This window comes from Pseudophryne corroboree, chromosome 2, assembly GCF_028390025.1.
Source record: "Pseudophryne corroboree isolate aPseCor3 chromosome 2, aPseCor3.hap2, whole genome shotgun sequence".
Taxonomy (NCBI): domain Eukaryota; kingdom Metazoa; phylum Chordata; class Amphibia; order Anura; family Myobatrachidae; genus Pseudophryne; species Pseudophryne corroboree.
Window position 1 is genome coordinate 954,670,808 of NC_086445.1, and position 17,982 is coordinate 954,688,789.

At 44.2% G+C, this 17,982-nt stretch overlaps 1 protein-coding gene across 3 annotated transcripts in view; it reads right to left on the reverse strand.

Moving 5' to 3' along the window:
* Positions 1 to 291: 291 nt before the first annotated feature.
* The window catches only part of LOC135050134 (putative gastrointestinal growth factor xP4), a 48,324-nt gene continuing 30,633 nt past the window's right edge, over positions 292 to 17,982 (reverse strand). For 2 of the 3 annotated variants that reach the window (XM_063956315.1, XM_063956314.1), the window contains 4 exons: positions 11,106 to 11,249; positions 2,232 to 2,375; positions 1,201 to 1,344; positions 292 to 614 (listed from right to left, as the gene is read on the reverse strand). In XM_063956315.1, coding sequence (XP_063812385.1) covers positions 1,211 to 1,344; positions 2,232 to 2,375; positions 11,106 to 11,249 — 422 coding nt within the window. In that variant the 3' untranslated portion in view covers positions 292 to 614; positions 1,201 to 1,210. Of the gene's footprint in view, positions 615 to 1,200; positions 1,345 to 2,231; positions 2,376 to 11,105; positions 11,250 to 17,982 lie in introns of those variants that run through there. The other variant, XM_063956316.1, reaches the window with a different exon arrangement.

Consider the following 17,982-nt stretch of genomic DNA (forward strand, 5'->3'; position numbering starts at 1 on the left):
TAGGATAAGTTTTTTTTTTTTTCCAATCAATAAAAAGTAAATAGTGCCAGTCATCCCTAGCTGCAGTTGTAGTGGTGTACAGAGTTGCTCTTCTGATTGCCCACATGTTTTATGATTGGCAGCTACTAGCACTGGTTTTGCCTCATGTTGACCATACATAATTTAATTTGGTTCTAAACCACCAACTTGAGGCACCCCAGCAAGAGCCGCCGGGCACCCCAGAGTGCCTAGGCACACAGTTTGGGAACCACTGGTTTATGGTATGGAATAAATCACACAGAGCCAGAAGAGTGCATTAAGGACTTGTTTAAGTATTTGATTATACAAATGGGATTTGTGGGATGAAGTATGTTGGGAATCAATGTATTGATAAAGGAAATCCACATATAGGACTACAAAACATTGCTATTACAGTACATATAATGCTGTAACACTTACAGAAATGATCACAATTTTTATGCTAAACCTCAATAAGTAATGACAGCTCTCTAGTTTAATAAAATCACATTTACAGATCAGAAAAAAAAAAAAAAAAAAAAAAGCAAGCACACAGAACCAGGATACTGTCTGTACGGACACTCCGGTGATTGTTACAAGCCAGTTATACTGAGAATCTGTAAGAAAGTAACATTATCACAATATTATAGAGGCAGGTTTTATCCTCAGAAATAACTATTCTAATATGTGTGCAACTACAGGGCTACAGTGAACTTGCACTGGGCTGAGCACAGGGGGGGGGGGGGGGGGGGGCAAATCTGGGAAGTAATGCATTGACATATTGTAAATATACAATAAGAAACATGTCTGTATAATGTTGTACATACAGTACAGTCAAGGTAAATGTAGATCCCTTTTTTCAAGGCTTTTTCTAAATGGTATGATAAAAATTTAGGGAATAATTCAATTCAGCACAAAGTTTGGCTGTGCACATTACAGTATTTTCTGGTTGCTAACCATTGATAATTTTCTAATGCACCTCTATGGTGTATAGGGAAAGATGAATAACATAGGGCCTTCACATGAATGTTGCACTTTGTGTTGTTGATCAGGCTTAATGGTGGAATCAATCATATGAATTATATAAGATAATATACAATTCTATTTATTTTTAATAAAATACTCAAATACACAACAACTAAAACACAATTAGCTTAAACAGATTGCGACTTTCTCCAATGGGTGATCCATTATGTGCATTACCATTTGTATTTTATTTATATCCATAGAAGCACCAGATGGTCCCGGGAATACTGGAGTCAAAACAGCAGCCTCTGGATAGACAGTCCATGGAGCTGATGTTGGGATATCCGCAGTCTTTCCTCAGCTCGTGGCTCACAGAGCATCCTGCACACAACAGGAAACACAGCAATGTCATCAGAGGGTATTGCACTACACACAGATGGTCAGTGTCAGAACCCTCCCTACCCAATAACACCGACCCCCCTCCCCCGTTGCTGTACCACTTACAGCCAAAGGACTGACAGTCTTCTGACAATTTGTTACCCTGTGTCTCAGGTGCTGAACAAGTACTGCAAGTTCCACTGAGCAGAGCAAGAATTCTACAATGGTTCAGGGTACAGGTGTATGTGTTACTGTGAGGGTGAGTGGAGGTGTGTGAGTATGAGTATGTGTGGGTGAGCATGAGTGCATGTGTGGTTAAGTGTGATCTTGCCTGTGCACATAAGTAATGTATTAAACTGATAACATTTGCATACCCACCATGAACAATTACAAGAACAGCTTTATGAAATATCGGCAATGTATTTTCAATTTTATTGTCAGCAAGTCAGAGTTTGAACAAAACTTCTCTACATACTTATCAGCTGATTCTGAGTAATAAGCAATTCAGGCTGCATTGTGTCTGACTACAGAAGGAGATCTGCATCTACTGTATTTTCAGAGTCTCCTGCATCTATGTGACAGCACCGGCCCCTATACATCCACGTGTGACAGTAGCACCATCACTATTACCAGCCCTACTCTTGGTGCAAGTTATCAGTGTGAAGTCACCTGGATCTCAGTGTATGCTTAGCCCTGGATAGGTCACAATTCCGTCTCCCCATCCACAGCACACGTATCCCATATGTGAGGGCTCCTGTACCCACCCAGTGTCACTCATTTAGGAGATGTGGCTCAGTCATGAATGACTCAGAAGCAGTAGTGTGTTTGCTCATTAGACATATATGGGCAGTACAAAATACAGCTGTCGCTGCTTGTACTATATACTCTACCTGTGTTTTTGGGGTAAAAACACCATTTAGCACCAGGAACACTTGAATCAAAGCAGCATCTTCTGGAATAGCATTCCTGAGCGCTTATCCCGGGAAATCCACAATCTTCACGCTCTTTGATGTCCACACTACATTGCTGTTTATCTGGATGGAGCAGAGCACACAACATCAGGACAATAGGAAATCTTACAATGCATGACAAGAAAGTTAGGAGCTCTACTGCAGGTACTCTAACCCTTGACGGTGCCAAATACATCATTGCCAACACTGCAAACATGTCCCATATATAGAACACACTGTTACCCGAGATCACCCTCTGGAAATCATCAGTTTGCAAGTATGATTGAGTGGGCAGTGATTACTCTCCATGTCCACCCATTTGTGTGACATCAAAAGAAAGAGCATAACAGTTTAAATGGGCATACACTGTATAATTATCTGGTAGACAATCTGTCCAGTCTGGTTGGAATGAAAATCTATTAATGTATCAACTATTTTTCTTAAACACTGGAAAAAGGAGAAAAAAATGTCAGACAAGATGGTTAAACCAAATATTCAACCAATTTGTTTTGTCCATTATCCAGTGTTTGGAATGAATATCGGATAATGTATAAGAGCAAATTACAATCAACCATTTACTCCAAACCAGCCAGATTAGACAGATGGTCTTCCAGATAATTGTATAGTGTATACCTAGCTTTACTGATGGATCTATGTACCTGGAATGCTACTATCTTTACTACTAGTGCACATCATGACTGAAAGCTCCCATCACTTATTTACTGTATGTTACTACTTAGATGTGAGAGAGTCATGTAGTATTAGGAGACAAAATAATGTCCATCACATACTGTACTGTGTAATGCTTGTGGTTCCCAGTAAACAGATACAAAGCATTCTTTAAAAAAAAATTTGGGATGTGAGATTTCAAATTTACTCGGTTCTTAACACCAAAATTGAGAGTTCAGTTTTATCCCAATTTTACTTAATGGCTATCCTAAACCCGTGACATCCGAGAACCAATAAGATACCATTTTTAGAGCCAGGAAAATTTGGGTAAATCCAAACCTGCACATCTCTTCTAAAAATAGTGATCAACATCCACTCCCAGTCTTTTTTTTATTGTGATTGTACTTTACCACTTTATGCTAGCTTAACTACCAATAATAACACGGACACAACTGAATTGGATTTAAAGGTCATTAATATTTATAAATTGGGATGACCCTATTCATAAAGGGATGGCAAGGAAGGCACTACCTTAACCAGCTCCTGTCAATTAGAACTTATAACATAGCAGAGACTGAAATGCCCCATCTATAAATATGCATAACCTGCACCGAGAGGGTCTCACCACCCTTTGCTGTGGCACAGTGCAGATGCTCTTGCAGTGAAGTGCCCATAGTCCCCCCCCCCACAAGGGCAGGACACACCTGCCATCCTTCAAAAGGGTAAGTGCCCTGCAATGACCTCTTATGCCACACGTAACTGCTGGACAGAAGCGCCTTTCCACCACCGCCAGGTTCTAAGAACCACTACATCCCATTGTAAGAAATGCAGCCTGCCACCCTGAATGAAAAGCAAGGATCCAACCGCGTAAAACTAATCCAAACAGGAAAAGACTCCCTTAAGAAAAACTAAGCACTAACAATGGATGCCTAACCGAACCACCACCTATGGACAATACAAATTATGATTCAGTAAAATGTATCTTCATCCTGGCCTTGTTTATGGCAGTAAAATCACCGAACCCCTGCAGACAAACCTAGGTATTATGTCTGACCACACCAGAAAAACCTCAGGCCAATGAAGATGTATTTTCCCCAAATCCACCTTGATCTTCAGTATAAGGAGAATGCCCTTAACTTGGCCAACATCATTACCACCAAGGTATACGATCAACACATCAGAATGCTGCTCTCGCTGAAAAAGTAAATCTAATAAAGCCTGACCACTTAACACCTAACCCCTAACCATCTAAGCCCCCCCCCCCTGACCACTAAACAACTCAGACTCTTCTAGCAAGGGGGTGATGCTCAGCCCATAAGACATTATGGCACACCACCCAAATCTGTTCAGAAGAAATAGCTAGGTGCTGTAAAAAAAAGCACAACATAGCTGCGAGACACCACACCCACAAGTTTGTGTACCAAAGTTAATAAAATAACAGAACTGTTAGTGAAGGAGAAAACTTAACCACCTGTGGACCTTAAGGTTGAGCCAATTTTAATAAGTCCCCACTCAGGAAAAATTAAACCTAACTTGAAATGCTTCCCATTCCTGCCATGCTGCTAAATGTCTGAAGGGTTGCAGGTGCCAAATCCACTGTGCCTGATTGATAATCTGGCAGACAATGCTAACAAGTCAATCTCAGGGTCTCTGCCCCGGGGCCAACTCGCAAAATCTCAAAGTTAAAATGCAACATGGCAGCCACAATTCTGTTGTCAACCCTGGGCATGTGCCTAGCAATAAAATGATTAAAGCACAGTCATTTCAAAACTAGGAACCTCAGCAGATACAAAGCCTGTGGGAAAGAGGAGCACCGGTTAACCACCTGACCTACTCCCAAATTGTCACAACAGAAAACGATTGAGTGGTTAAACAAATTAGCAGCACACAACTCCACTGCTACAATTATTGGAAACCACTCCAACAAAAGCAAATGCGCTGTAAACCCCCAAGAGACCAGGCCACAACACACCACTCACCCTGAAAGAAAGCTCCATAACCTGTAGACCCTGCTGCATTGGTGAATAGCTGCAGGTAGGAGCTAGAGACAGGCCAGAAGGGCCATAACAATTCCAAATTAAAATCCTCCAAGAAGGAAGACCAAAGTTCTCAGGTCATCCTTAATCTCCTGTGACAAGCAAATTGTGTGATGTGGCCCAGACACTCCCACCGTGGCCCTCTTCAGTTTGAGGCAAAAACCCCTCCCCATTGGGATCGACATGCACAGTTCAAGGAGCCCAAGCAGCCCGACTGCCTTTACTCAAACATTCATCTATTTGACCCAAAAGCTTACCAACCTCATCTGCGGGAATGCAGCAGCAAACCGCTGCCGTATCCACCTCAATTCCTAGATAAGAAACAATATGTAGGGCCCGTTGTCTTATCATGGGCAACTGGAATGCCTAAAGCCTGAAACAGTGCGCCTGTTGAGGACAGTAAATCCTGGCAAACCTTACTATCTCTTGAACCTATGAAAAGAAAATCGTCCAAATAGTGGACGATGCCTGCATGTCTGGAGCCAGCAAGGATACACCAATGTAAGTAAGTGCTAAACATCTCAAAATAGGCACAAGAGATAGAACAGCCCATGGGCAAACATTTGTCAATGTAGAAACACCCACCTAACTAAAAAATCATAACTGTAAAAGAATCAGAGTGAATTGGGAGGAGGCATAAAGCAGATTCACCATCTAACTTTGCCAAAAGAGCCCCTAAACAAAACACTATCAACTCTAAGGCCTCAAACAACTGGTAACGGACCCTACAAAATTCCTTGTGGATTGAGTCATTAACAGACCCCCGTGTGGTTTAGACAGATGCTGGATTAAAAGGAATTTGCCTGGGACCTTCTTAGGCACCACCCCAAAAGGAGATATGCACAAGCCAGGCATTTGTTTTCCATGTAAAAGGGCTGCTTGTGCGACCCAATTTTACTTTTCACCTCCACCTTCTGCCTATCCACATGGGGCAATTCCCTCACAGACCTTAAAATCCTGAGTGAAACAACTTGAACCGTGTCAGGAATGGGCAAATGGAAGCCAAAACCATCTTACAAAAATTTGGCATCCACCTGATTGGGATAACAGTGCAACCATTTTTTCCCTGTTGGTCACATCCAGCCAAACCTCGACATCCTTGAAACACAAAAGGTAATTGTGACAGTACGGTCCCATACGAAAGCACTCACAGCTTTCACGTCCCATCTCCTGCGCACAGAATGGAGGGTCAGGTCACACGAGGCCTGACCACATAGGGGATTCCCGCTTACAGTCAGTAACCGCCTGTTACCGACTCCACCCACTGCATTGGGGGCGGGTTTATGCTGCCACCACCAAACTCCTAACCTGCCGTGGCGTTTGGAACCACGGTTCTGCTCTGTATGTGCTGACGCACTGCCTTACCACACCTGTGTGGTGTTGACGAATCCCCACTAGCCACTTGCTAGGCCTCTACCGGTAGCTGGCGGAAGGCGGAACTTGGAGACGTTCGGTGCTTCCCTGGACAGCCGGAGGACGGGGCTATGTTTGGCATAACCCTGTAGGTCACAAGATGAAGCAATCTTCTTGAGGCAGATGTTTATTTGCTCAATAATAGCCTTAAAAAGACTCATCCCTATTGCTAGGGGCAACAGCATACAGCAAGATGTTCCAGCAGAATAAAGGTGGTACAACTACAATCTGGAGGCACGCAGGCCTCCTTTTTATGTCAATTTTCCACACCGTACCACAGGGGGGTAAGCCCTTCCTGTCTTCTCCAACCAATCAGTTTATCGCACAAAATATAAATAAATTAAATTTTACAAGGATGTCAGTAAGTGCAAAAAAGCCATTTCCTTTTTCCTGCCACACACAAAGTTTTGTATAATTTAAACTCCAATTCCTACCACCTGGGAGGTTACACTTCACCATTGATACATTTAACACAGCTTTAAATATGGTTTGTATTGGATTTACCAAACAAATATTCTTCCTTCCTGCATCTACCATTCAGGATTCGTATATCAATTAAATCAGCTACATGAAACAAACAGGTTCCAAGCCCATAGACTTTATCTATGGGATAAGGAGATCCCACGTGATTAGCATATTTCTCTAAGGAACTTGCACATCAAAAGGTATTGTCATACACACCTCTGCTAGGACAGGGCCATTAGCATGCCACTTCCTATTTCCAGAGGATAAGAGACAGTAGCGCAAGTTTATCCCAGTTGCCCGGAGGCAAGAAAAATATTGGTGCCTTCCCCCCCCCCCCTCTATATCATCCGTGAGCCAATAAGATGCCGTTTTGAGATCAGAGTAACAGAGTAAAACCAAACCAGCTCATCTCTAATTATAACTATACGAAGCTACTACAAAACTGTTGCAACTGGGCAGATTTATGTAGGGGTCCAACCACACACTACATAGATCTGCTCAGTCACTCACAATGCTGATTATTTCTCTGACAATTAATTTGCAAGTGTCATACCCAGGATTAGAACCCACAACCTATTACACTGGAAGCATACACCTTACTGATGGAGATATCTGCTCTTGCATAAGTAGTATGAGAATTCTAGCTATATGAAGTTACTTGTAATTGTCCGAGAAATAATGTCATATAGTTAGAATTCTAATGCTTCCTTTATAGGGGAAATAGCTTCATCAGTAAGGTGTCTGCTTCCAGTGTATCTATAATAAAGAGGGCGTGATTTGTAAGGTGTAGTGACTAGTGTGGAAGTCGGCTACGGAAGAGATACCAGCTGCTGTCAATTAACTTAATGGATTAATGTCGCTGAACACACGGAACAAGAGGAGAGGTGCCCCCCTTCAAAGCAGGAGCCCGGCGGCAGCTGACTCCGTTGCCTCCCACAGTTCTGCCTCTGATAAGAGGATTATTCAGACAGCTATAGTAAGTGCATTTGTCCCTTTAAAATACAGGTGACCACATCTCAAATACAAATACATTTAAACATGCATTCCTGCAATTGTGCACAGAGCACTACATATGACATGCCAACACATCACTAAACATACTTTAAATAACTGGTGCCTAGCACCCACAATACATTTAAAGATGGCGACTAGCACCAGTGCACAGTTTAAAAGTGGCGCGAAGTGCCCATTGTCCTCCTAATGGCGCCGGGCACTAGGGGTTAACCCCCTTCAGTGCTGCGGCCGCCATTACACGTGTGGCTGGTTAGTCTCTCCGGCCACAGTAATATTGTATTACCATCTTTATTTCACCAAAATTTATCATAATCTCTACAAACTTCATTTTTCAAGAACATCTTGTTAATCAAAAATATATATTTCATGACATTCTTATGCTCGTCTGGTCTGATCTCCAAATAGCAAGCAGAAGAAACTAAGAAACATCTTAACCAATGGTGAAATATCCAAAAGGCATTTTCACCTACCTCCCCTGCCTTCTCAGCCTTCTCTAACCCCTTTCTCATTTCATCCGTAATGGCCAACATCCATGTATTTTCCTTACCTAATTTTTTCCTTCATCCTCTTCCTCAAACCCCTGGTTACCGCTGTGTTGGTACAATTAACCATCTCCAAAAATGGTGACTCCATGGGAACAGCTGCCTTTTTTTGGCTCCTTGACCCCGCCAACCTTCTTTGCAACCCCACACGCAACTAACTTTGCCAACTTGTGCAGGTGCTTGGGGGAATCTGATCCATCGCTACTAACAGAGGAATCAGATAAGGAGCTAACCGAAGATGCAGCAAAAACTTCATGCTCACCAGATCCTGAAGGGCCGGCAGTTCCAAACGTGTCAGTCAACTGTGCAGTTGCAGGAATGAAATCCACCCTTTCCACCGGAATAGTCTCCATGTGTTGTATTGAACCTTCGCTTGCTGGAGTAGGAGGCACCGGAGACAAGTCACTGGAACTACAGAAACAAACAGGTATTAAATTACCAACCACTCCAGCAAGGCCTCTAGAGAAAAAACAGGAGTAGGCCACAATGTTGCTCCAACGGAAATTGCCCCATGTGAAGTTGGAACCGGACTAAGTTATACTAAATGACCTCACACCATGCTGACCGGAGGGAGGCAAGAGGGTATAGGCCCACCCTGACTGAAGGTTGGAAACCACGGCTCCAGCGGTACATATCCGTCTTGCCAAGGGTACCCATAGGGCCCAGTCTACTGTGCTAGGGAATAAAACTGCTGCCAATATGGCATCTGGCTGAAATGAGATGTTCGCAAAGTATTTAGCATGAGCCCACCATCCCCAAGACACTAGGAGTGGCAAAAATTCTGAGCAAGCTGAGGACTAGACGGATTGCACTACTTGTGGGGTAGAAACTATAGAAGGCAACCCCTGGGTGACAACTCGAGCTAACAGCATCTGTAAATATTGGTGGCCCTTGCTGCTGCAAAAGCTTGCAAGCCTAGCGACCCCAGTGCTAAACTCCCACTTGACATACCCCTAAAAGATGCAAAGGCTGCTGGCTGCCCTAGCAGAGAAACATTAGCCAACATGGCATCCTGAACAAGAATTGGCAGCAATGTATTGATATATGCAGCAGGTGGCTCCATAATCACATCTAATATAGAACCAGCAGTCTGCTGTGCACCATGTGCCGGCATGCTGTCCCCTAACATGGCAGGTGCAGGGTCACCAGAAGTTAACCCTGTTATGGGGCCTGATATCGCCATCTCTCTGCTGCCCTGGGTTGACTCCTGGCTGCGAAGTCCTAATCCCTCCATGTCCTGGAATGCACCCTCGCCTCTGTATGCTCCAGGCGTGGGGCCTGTGACCTCTGCAAAAAGGCCTGGGAGCTCGGCGCCTGCACCCCCACACTACTAGTGCTAAATGCAGTTGGCAATGCCCAGTCCCCCCCCCCAGCACTTGCAGCCTCCATGGTGCTCCTGCTGACTACAAAACGCACACAGCCATGCAGCGTGCTTGATGTAGCTGGAGTGGGAGGTGCTGATGGAGCAGGCTGATCCTCAGTGGGCAGGCTGCCTCAGCAAGATACCGTGGGGCTGGAGCTTGTCTGCGAGGATGGGGAATAATGGAGGGAGGGCAACAATGCGGTAAGAAATGGGAAAAAGGGGAAAAAAAACCCAGTCTGAAAAATAGAGGGGGAGGGGGGAGGAGGAGAAAGAATGAATGGAAGGTGAAGAAAGAATAGATGGAATAAATAAGGTATAGAGCAGAAAGTAGGGAAGCTAGAAGAAAGTATGTGAGCAAGAGCTATGCAAGGTAAATGGAGAGATACAGATACTGTAGTACTCAGCCTTCCAAGATGAACAAGAGTTATATTAATATTTAAATTCCCTTTATATACCCTATCACAACCACCCCATACTCCCTTATAGGCCAAAACTAGCTCACCACAAAAACAGAACTTGATCTGCCTAGCAACCAACTGACCTAAACTTAACCCATCACAAAAATGTAAGACTCAGTTTCACGCCTGTGCAACCCTCCCCTAATCTAGTTGCATGTAATTAGAATTGCCTGTTTTGGAGAGCTTTGTCAGTGAAGTATAGTTCATGGAGCATACATAGCCAAGTGCTTACTTATCACAAGGCAATTTAGCTCCTTTGGCCAAGTGATCATTTGGGTTCAGCTGTGTTAAAAATCACAAAGTATATATATATATATATTTTTTTTAGGAACAGTTAATAGAACAGTTAAACTTTGAACAACTGATTGGAAATTTCCAATTAAACAATGGCATTTTCTTAAATACTGTCTGACCATGGCTAAGAATAAGGGATACACGAGAAACTCAAAAGGGCCCCATACACTACAACGATATGTCTGAGGCTGAAATTCAGAGGAGATTTCCCTTTAACTCTCCCGGGACTGGTTCCATATGATATGGTACATTTTGTATGCGATATATCATATGCGATCCCAGCCATACCTGCGGGAATAGACATAGGAGTGCAGCACTAACAATCTAGGGGAGCCAATCCAACCCTCACAGGAACGCGCATCGGATCGGAAACACATCCAAAATGCCTGATTTTACATGATATATCGGCCCAAATGCCCTAAATTGGCTGAAATCGGGCATTATCGTTCTAGTGTATGGGGCCCTTTAGAGCTATGGGCCTAATTCATGTTTGTGCACCATCAAATATATAATCAATAGCACTACATGGTCCAACTCTACCACTGCATTCTATACTCTACCTGTGATTTTGGGGTAAAAACACCATTTGGCCCCAGGAACACTCGAATCAAAGCAGCAGCCTCTGGAATAGCATTCCTCAGTGCTTATACCAGGAAATCCGCAATCTTCACGCTCTTCGATATCCACACTACATTGCAGTTTATCTGGATGGAGCAGAGCACAAATCAGGACAACAGGAAATCTTACAATGCATGACAAGAAAGTTGGGAGCACTACTGCAGGTACTCTAACCCTTGACAGTGCCAAATACATAATTGCCAACACTGCAAACATGTCCCATATACATAGAACACACCATTACCAGAGATCACCCTCTGGAAATTATCAGTTTGCAACTATGCATGAGTTGGCAGGGATTACTCTCTATGGGGTATATTCAATTAGAGTCGGAAACTGCCATCTTGTCGGAAAGACGGCAGTTTGACTAGCATATGTCAATAGTGGTTCAGACCTATTCAATCCAGCCTAAATTTTTCCGACAAGTTGGGAAACCCAACTTACCGGAAAGCACGTGGATTGGCGGAATAGCATGTTTCTGTCGGAAAGGGGACCAAATCCAACAGGTTTTAGCCCCGTCTCCAACAATGACACTGATGGATCAGATTGGCACTGTCAGGACCGGGCCAAACCTGTCAGATTTGGCCCAGTGTCCATGCAGCTGCTGTGTGTCAGGGCAGTTATTGATTTTTTTTTTTCCCTAAAGAGAGTCTTAAATAAGCCCTAACATATACCTCACACCAACCGGCTTCCTTCCCCCTGCCACCCTGTGTGATACATCCTGTGCAGCAGGGTCCTGTGGGTCATGATACCCCCAGTGTCCATGTCAGCAGTCCCCGGGCAGCTCTCAGCAAGGCAGCTTCTGCTGCACAGGATGTATCACACAGGGCAGCAGGGGCGAAGGAAGCCGGATGGTGTGAGGTATGTTAGGGCTTATTTAAGTCTTTCTAAAATCAATAACAGCCCTGACATAGCAGCTGCACGGACGCCGGGCCACTTCTGACAGTCTGATTTGGCCACTCTGAATAGGGCTTGTCAGATCCATTCCGACAAATGCATGTCAGAATGGATCAGACTTTAATTAAATATACCCCAGCACTGCAAGTATGGCGGTTCGGTGTACCATAAGAAATTCCCAGCTGGTACACCGTACTGCCAGACTGTCCACCATACTGCATCCTGCTGGCTTCACTCTGTGAGGGGAGGAGAGCGCAGCACCTCTCCTGCCCCTCAATTCTCTGAGGCCCAGTCTCTCTCCAATGGTGGTTTGCTAGCCAATAAACTCACGGACTGGCAGCCACGGCTCCTGATTGGCTTACGGTCCGTGAGCTCCGATTGGCTAACGAACCGGTGCCTCATTTCATATGACCCCGCTGGAGTGTGAGAACGGGCATCAGAGAATTAAGGGACAGGAGAGGCACTGCGCTCTCCTCCCCTCACACAGAGGGAACAGCCAGCGGTAAGGGGTGGGGGTGAAATGAGAGCACCGTGTATCTGGCACTATTGGGGTCATATGTCTATCTGGCCCCCCATATGTATATCACACCCCTATTTTGATTGGCCATGCCCCATGTGGCATTTGACCATGCCCATTTTATGGCACAGTACCTATAAGACATTTTTTTCGACTTGCACTACTGATATACCTCTATATGTCCACCCATTTGTGACACATCATAAAATAAAGATCATAACTGACAGTTAAGATGGGCATACACTATATAATTATCTGACAGACAATTTGTCCAGTCTGGATGGAATGAAAATCTGGTAATCAACTATTTTTCTTAAACACTGGAAAAAATTGTCAGACAAGATGGTTAGACCAAATATTCAACTAATTTGTTTGAACTATTTTTGTCCATTTTCCAGTGTTTGAGTAAATAGTTGATTGTAATTTGCCGTAACAGATTATCAGATATTCGTTACAGATTATACAGATGGTCGGCCAGATAGTTGTATAGTGTATACATTGGCGTTTCTATCATGAGTGCAATGTGTGCAGTGCACATGGGGCCCTGGATCCAGAGGGGCCCACACCACACACATAGCCCTTATATTTTAGTACTCACCTCTCTGGAATCCAACGTCTGGTGCTGCAGCTGTATCCATTGCACACAAAAAAAAAAAAGCACCAAAATGGCCGCCATGCATGCAGTTTGAATTGTGTCTGGAACATGGCAGGCACCATGTTTCTGGAGACCTGCGCAGTAGGCTCTGGCACAATGTCGGAGCCTACTGTACTGTGGAGAGGACCCACCTGGAGTCTGCACACAAGCCCCCTTCTTGCTTAAGATGCCCCTGAGAGTATACCTAGCTTTACTGATGGATCTACGTACCTGGAATGCTTTACTATTAGTGCACCTCATGACTGAAGGCTCCCATCAGTTATTTATTGTAGGTTACTACTTAGGTGTGAGCGTCCTGTAGTTTGAGATGCAATAATGTGCATCACATACTGTAGTGTGTAATGCTTGTGGTTCCCAGTAAACCGATACAAAGCATTCTTAAAATATTAGAGATGCTTTGGTTTGAATTTACTCAGTTCTTATTGCCAAAATTAATGAGTTCAGATTTCTCGATTTTTCTTAATGGCTATCCTAAACACGTGACATTTGAGAGCCAATAAGATGCCATTTTTAGAGATGGGTAAATCCAAAACCTGCACATCTACTAAATCAAAATCCACTCCCAATCTGTATTTACCCTGATGCATAATCATCTGTATGTAAAAGTTAGTGATTTTATTAAGGGGACTATTGTGATTGTACTTTACCACTATAAGATAGCTCATCAACTAATAATTACATGGACACAACTGCATTGGATTTAAAGGTTATTTATTAATTAGAATGACCCTATTCGTAAAGGGATGGCAAGGAAGGTGCTACCTTAACCAGCTCCAGTCAATTAGATCTCCTAAAAAGGTGGCAACTGAAACTCCCCATCTATAAATAAGCATTTATAGATGGGGCTGTGCTGAGAGGGTCTCACCACCCTTTACTATGGCACAGTGTGGATGCTCTTGCAGTGAAGTGCCAATTGTCCCCCTGCAAAGGGCAGGACACATCTGCTGTCCTTCAAATGGGTAAGTGCCCAACAATGACCACCTATGCCACATGCAACTGCTGGCCAGTAGTGCCTTTCTGCCACTGCCAGGATCTAAGAACCACCACATCCCATTCTAAGAAATGCAGCCTGCCACCCTGAATGAAAAGTAAGGATATAACTGCATAAAACTAATCCAAACAGGAAAAAAGACTCCCTTAAGAAAAACACCAACCCCTAACAGTGAAAGGTAAACACCATTATTCCTGAAATAATGAGGTCTCTGTAGCACTAACAACGGATGCCTAACTGAAACACCACCTACGGACAATACAGCAAAATGTATCTTCTTCCTATCCTTGTCGATGGCAGTAAAATCACGTGAACCCTCCAGACAAACCTAGGTATGTCAGACCACACCAGAAGAATCTCAGGCCAATGAACATGTACTCCCAAATCCGCCTTGGATCTTTATAAGATCAGTGCCATTAACTTGGCCAACATCATTACCACCAAGGTGTACGATCCACACATCAAAACACATGTTGCTCTCGCTGAAAAAGTAAATCTAATAAATCCTGACCACTTAAGGCCACTAACCCCTAACCATATAACCCGCCCGGCCACCAAACAACTCAGATGCTCTTCTAGCAAGGGAGTGACAATCATCTCAAACACACATAAAAATGGCCCACCACCCAAATCTATTCAGAATAATCAGTTGGCGCTGTTAAGGAAAGCATAACCTAGTTGTCAGACACCAACCCACAAATTTGTAAACCAAAGTTAATAGAAAACAGAACTGTTAGTAACAACCCAAGTAAAGGAGAAAACTAAAACACCTCCCATGGACCTTCAGGTTCAGCCAAATGTCATTAGACCACCTCAGAGGAAAAATTAATCCCTTCACACACCCAGTTCTGGAATACTAGCCATTCAAAAATTGTTAAGTAATTTTTTTTTTGGGTTGGCGCAAACAGAGCAACATTTAATTATCTAACTTTATATAGGACCTAAAGGACTTCCAATAATACCCCTTTTACACTCGCAGAAAAATCCCAGGATATTGCACATGAACGCACATCATCCCGGGATTTTTGTGAGTGTGAATGGGTACAGGGACAATTTCCCAGGACGAGCATCCCGGGATTTCAACCCAGGTCTCGACCTGGGTTGAATTCGGGACCGTCCCGGAAAGCTGTGCAGTGTGACTGGGTATACCGGGTCAAGGCGACCCGGCACCTGTTCTCTGCATAAGAGGAGGCGGTGCTTGGAGAAGATTATCTCCAAGCACCGACTCCGCTAGAGTCAGCGGTGACGTCACCGACCCGGCAATATGCCAGGTCGGCCCGCTAATGTGAAAGGGTCATTCCCGGGGAATGTGTCCCGGCAAATATACCAGGACACATTGCCGGGAATGACCTTTCACTGCAAATGTAAAAAGGGGTATAACCCATTTCTTGAATGGCTTAAGTTGGAAGACCACTAGCCGCAAGTAGCTGCCCCAAAGCAGAAAGAGTGCATCCCATACTCCACCTGGAGCCCTAATTTACTTAAACCATGCTTAAGCACTGCAGTGAACTGAAACCTAGTAAGAGGCAAGGAATCTCCGTGTAGCAGGAATTGGGCACCACCTGAAGGCCTTAAGGGTGTATAGATGTTGCCAGCCTAACCAGGCACAACTCAGCCTCTGTCTGAGCTTTTAAGAAAACCCAATGTCTGCGGCACAACTGACCGCTCTTGTACCGGGGTACAGTATCTTGCACATCCTTAACTGCCGTTTAAAATCAATGTCTTTGAACAGCAGACCCATATCCTCGGCCATTTATTGACCGCCACTAACTCTAAAAGCACCAAAAAAAAAATGCAAAAAGGAAAAAGCTAATTCGAACAGGGATGCCTTAAATTTAGTATCAGTCACTGCAGCGAAAATTGCTAACAAATCATGCAACAACTGCATGTCAATGGGCCTACACGAGTTAGCTGGGGTTATCTTTTTCTTAGCTCAGCCCCTAAGGGCTTTGGACAAAAAAAAAAAAAAAAAACCCCACACACTTGGAGGGGCCATACTCATGCAACAACCGCATGTGGAATGAAATACCCAAAGCCACTCATGGCCGCCTTGGATCTGCCCTTCTTGTAATGGCCCCAAATGACAGCCATCAAACAACTCTCCAACTTACCCATGCCTCCATTCCTAGCTCGAATTGCTTCCCATTCCTGCCATGCTGCTGAATATGTCTGAAGGGTTGCAGGCATAGGTTCCTATTTATATTTTTTCTAGCTGGTGCTCAGCGGGAGGCAGCAGTGACTAACGCTCATTATGCCACACACTAATGCCCATTACACAATATGCCACACTAATGCCCATTACGTGATACGCCACACACTAATGCCAATTACATATGATACACAGTTATGACCCCGACACCATTTTATGAAAAACACACTGCCACTGACATTGCTAGGGGTCTCCTGGGCATTGCCTGGGGTTTCCTTTGTTACCAGGGATCTCCTGGCCACTGCCTCAGTAAAGTTAGGGAGGGTGGGTGTGGGCATCAGTTGTTACTGCTAGCCTATGGTTGTAGATGCCAAAGATTTCCATGACAAATCCACTATGCCTTATCGATAATCTGCCAGACAATCCCAGGATCCCCACCCCTGGAGCCAACTCGCAAAATTGAAACATGAAAGTGCATCCACAATGCCATTGTCCACTCTGGGCACATGCCTAGCAGTGAAATATTAAAACAGGCATTTCAAAACCAGGAACCTCAGCAGATGCAAAGCTTGTCAAGTGCTGGTTTACCGCCTGAAACACTCCCAGATTGTCGCATCAGAAAATAAGTGGTTTGACACATTAGCAGCACACAACTCCACTGCTACAATTATCAAAAACTCCAACAACAAATTCACTGTAAACCCCCGAGAGACCCAAGACAGAGGCCAGGTCACAACACACCACTCGCCCTAAAAGAAAGCTCTAAAACCCATAGACCCTGCTGCATCGGTGAATAGCTGCAGGTGGAAGCTAGAGACAGGCCTGAAGGGCCATAACAATTCCAACTTAAAACCCTCCAAGGAGGAAGACCAAGTTCTCAGGTCATCCTTAATCTCCCATGACAAGGGAATGCTGTGATGTGGCCCGGCCACTCCAGCCGTGGATCTCTCCAGTTTGCGGCAAACATCTCCCCATCAGGTTGCCCCAACACGCAAAGTTCAAGGATCCCAAGAGGGATTGGGCCTGACGCAGCCCAACTCTCCCTTTACTCAAACATTCATCTATTTAACCTAAAAGCTTCTGAAACTTGTCTGCGGAAATGCAGCAGCATCCTGCTGCCATATCCACCTCAATCCCTGGGTAAGAAAGGCAACACGTAGGGCCCTCCATCTTATGTGCAACTGCAACACCTGAAACAGTGCACCCACTGAGGATAATACATCCTGGCAAAGGTTACCATCTTAGACCTATAAAAAAAAAAAAAAAAATCTTCCAAATAGTGGGCGATGCCTGCGTGTACTGTGCAGGCATTGATACACTAATGTAAAAAAAAAAAAAAAAAAAAGTGTTAAACTTCTCAAAATAGAACAGCCCATGGGCAAACAAATGTCAATGTAGAAACAACTGTATAACTGAAAACCCAGGAACTTAAAAAGAATCAGGGTGAAGTGGGAGTAGGCAGAAAGCTGACTCAACATAACTTTGCCAAATGATCTCCCACACCAAAACCCTGTATCAACTCCAGGGCCTCAAACAACTGGTAACAGACCCTACAAAATTCCTCATGGATTGAGTCGTTAATGGAGCCCCCATGTGGGTAAGACAGATGC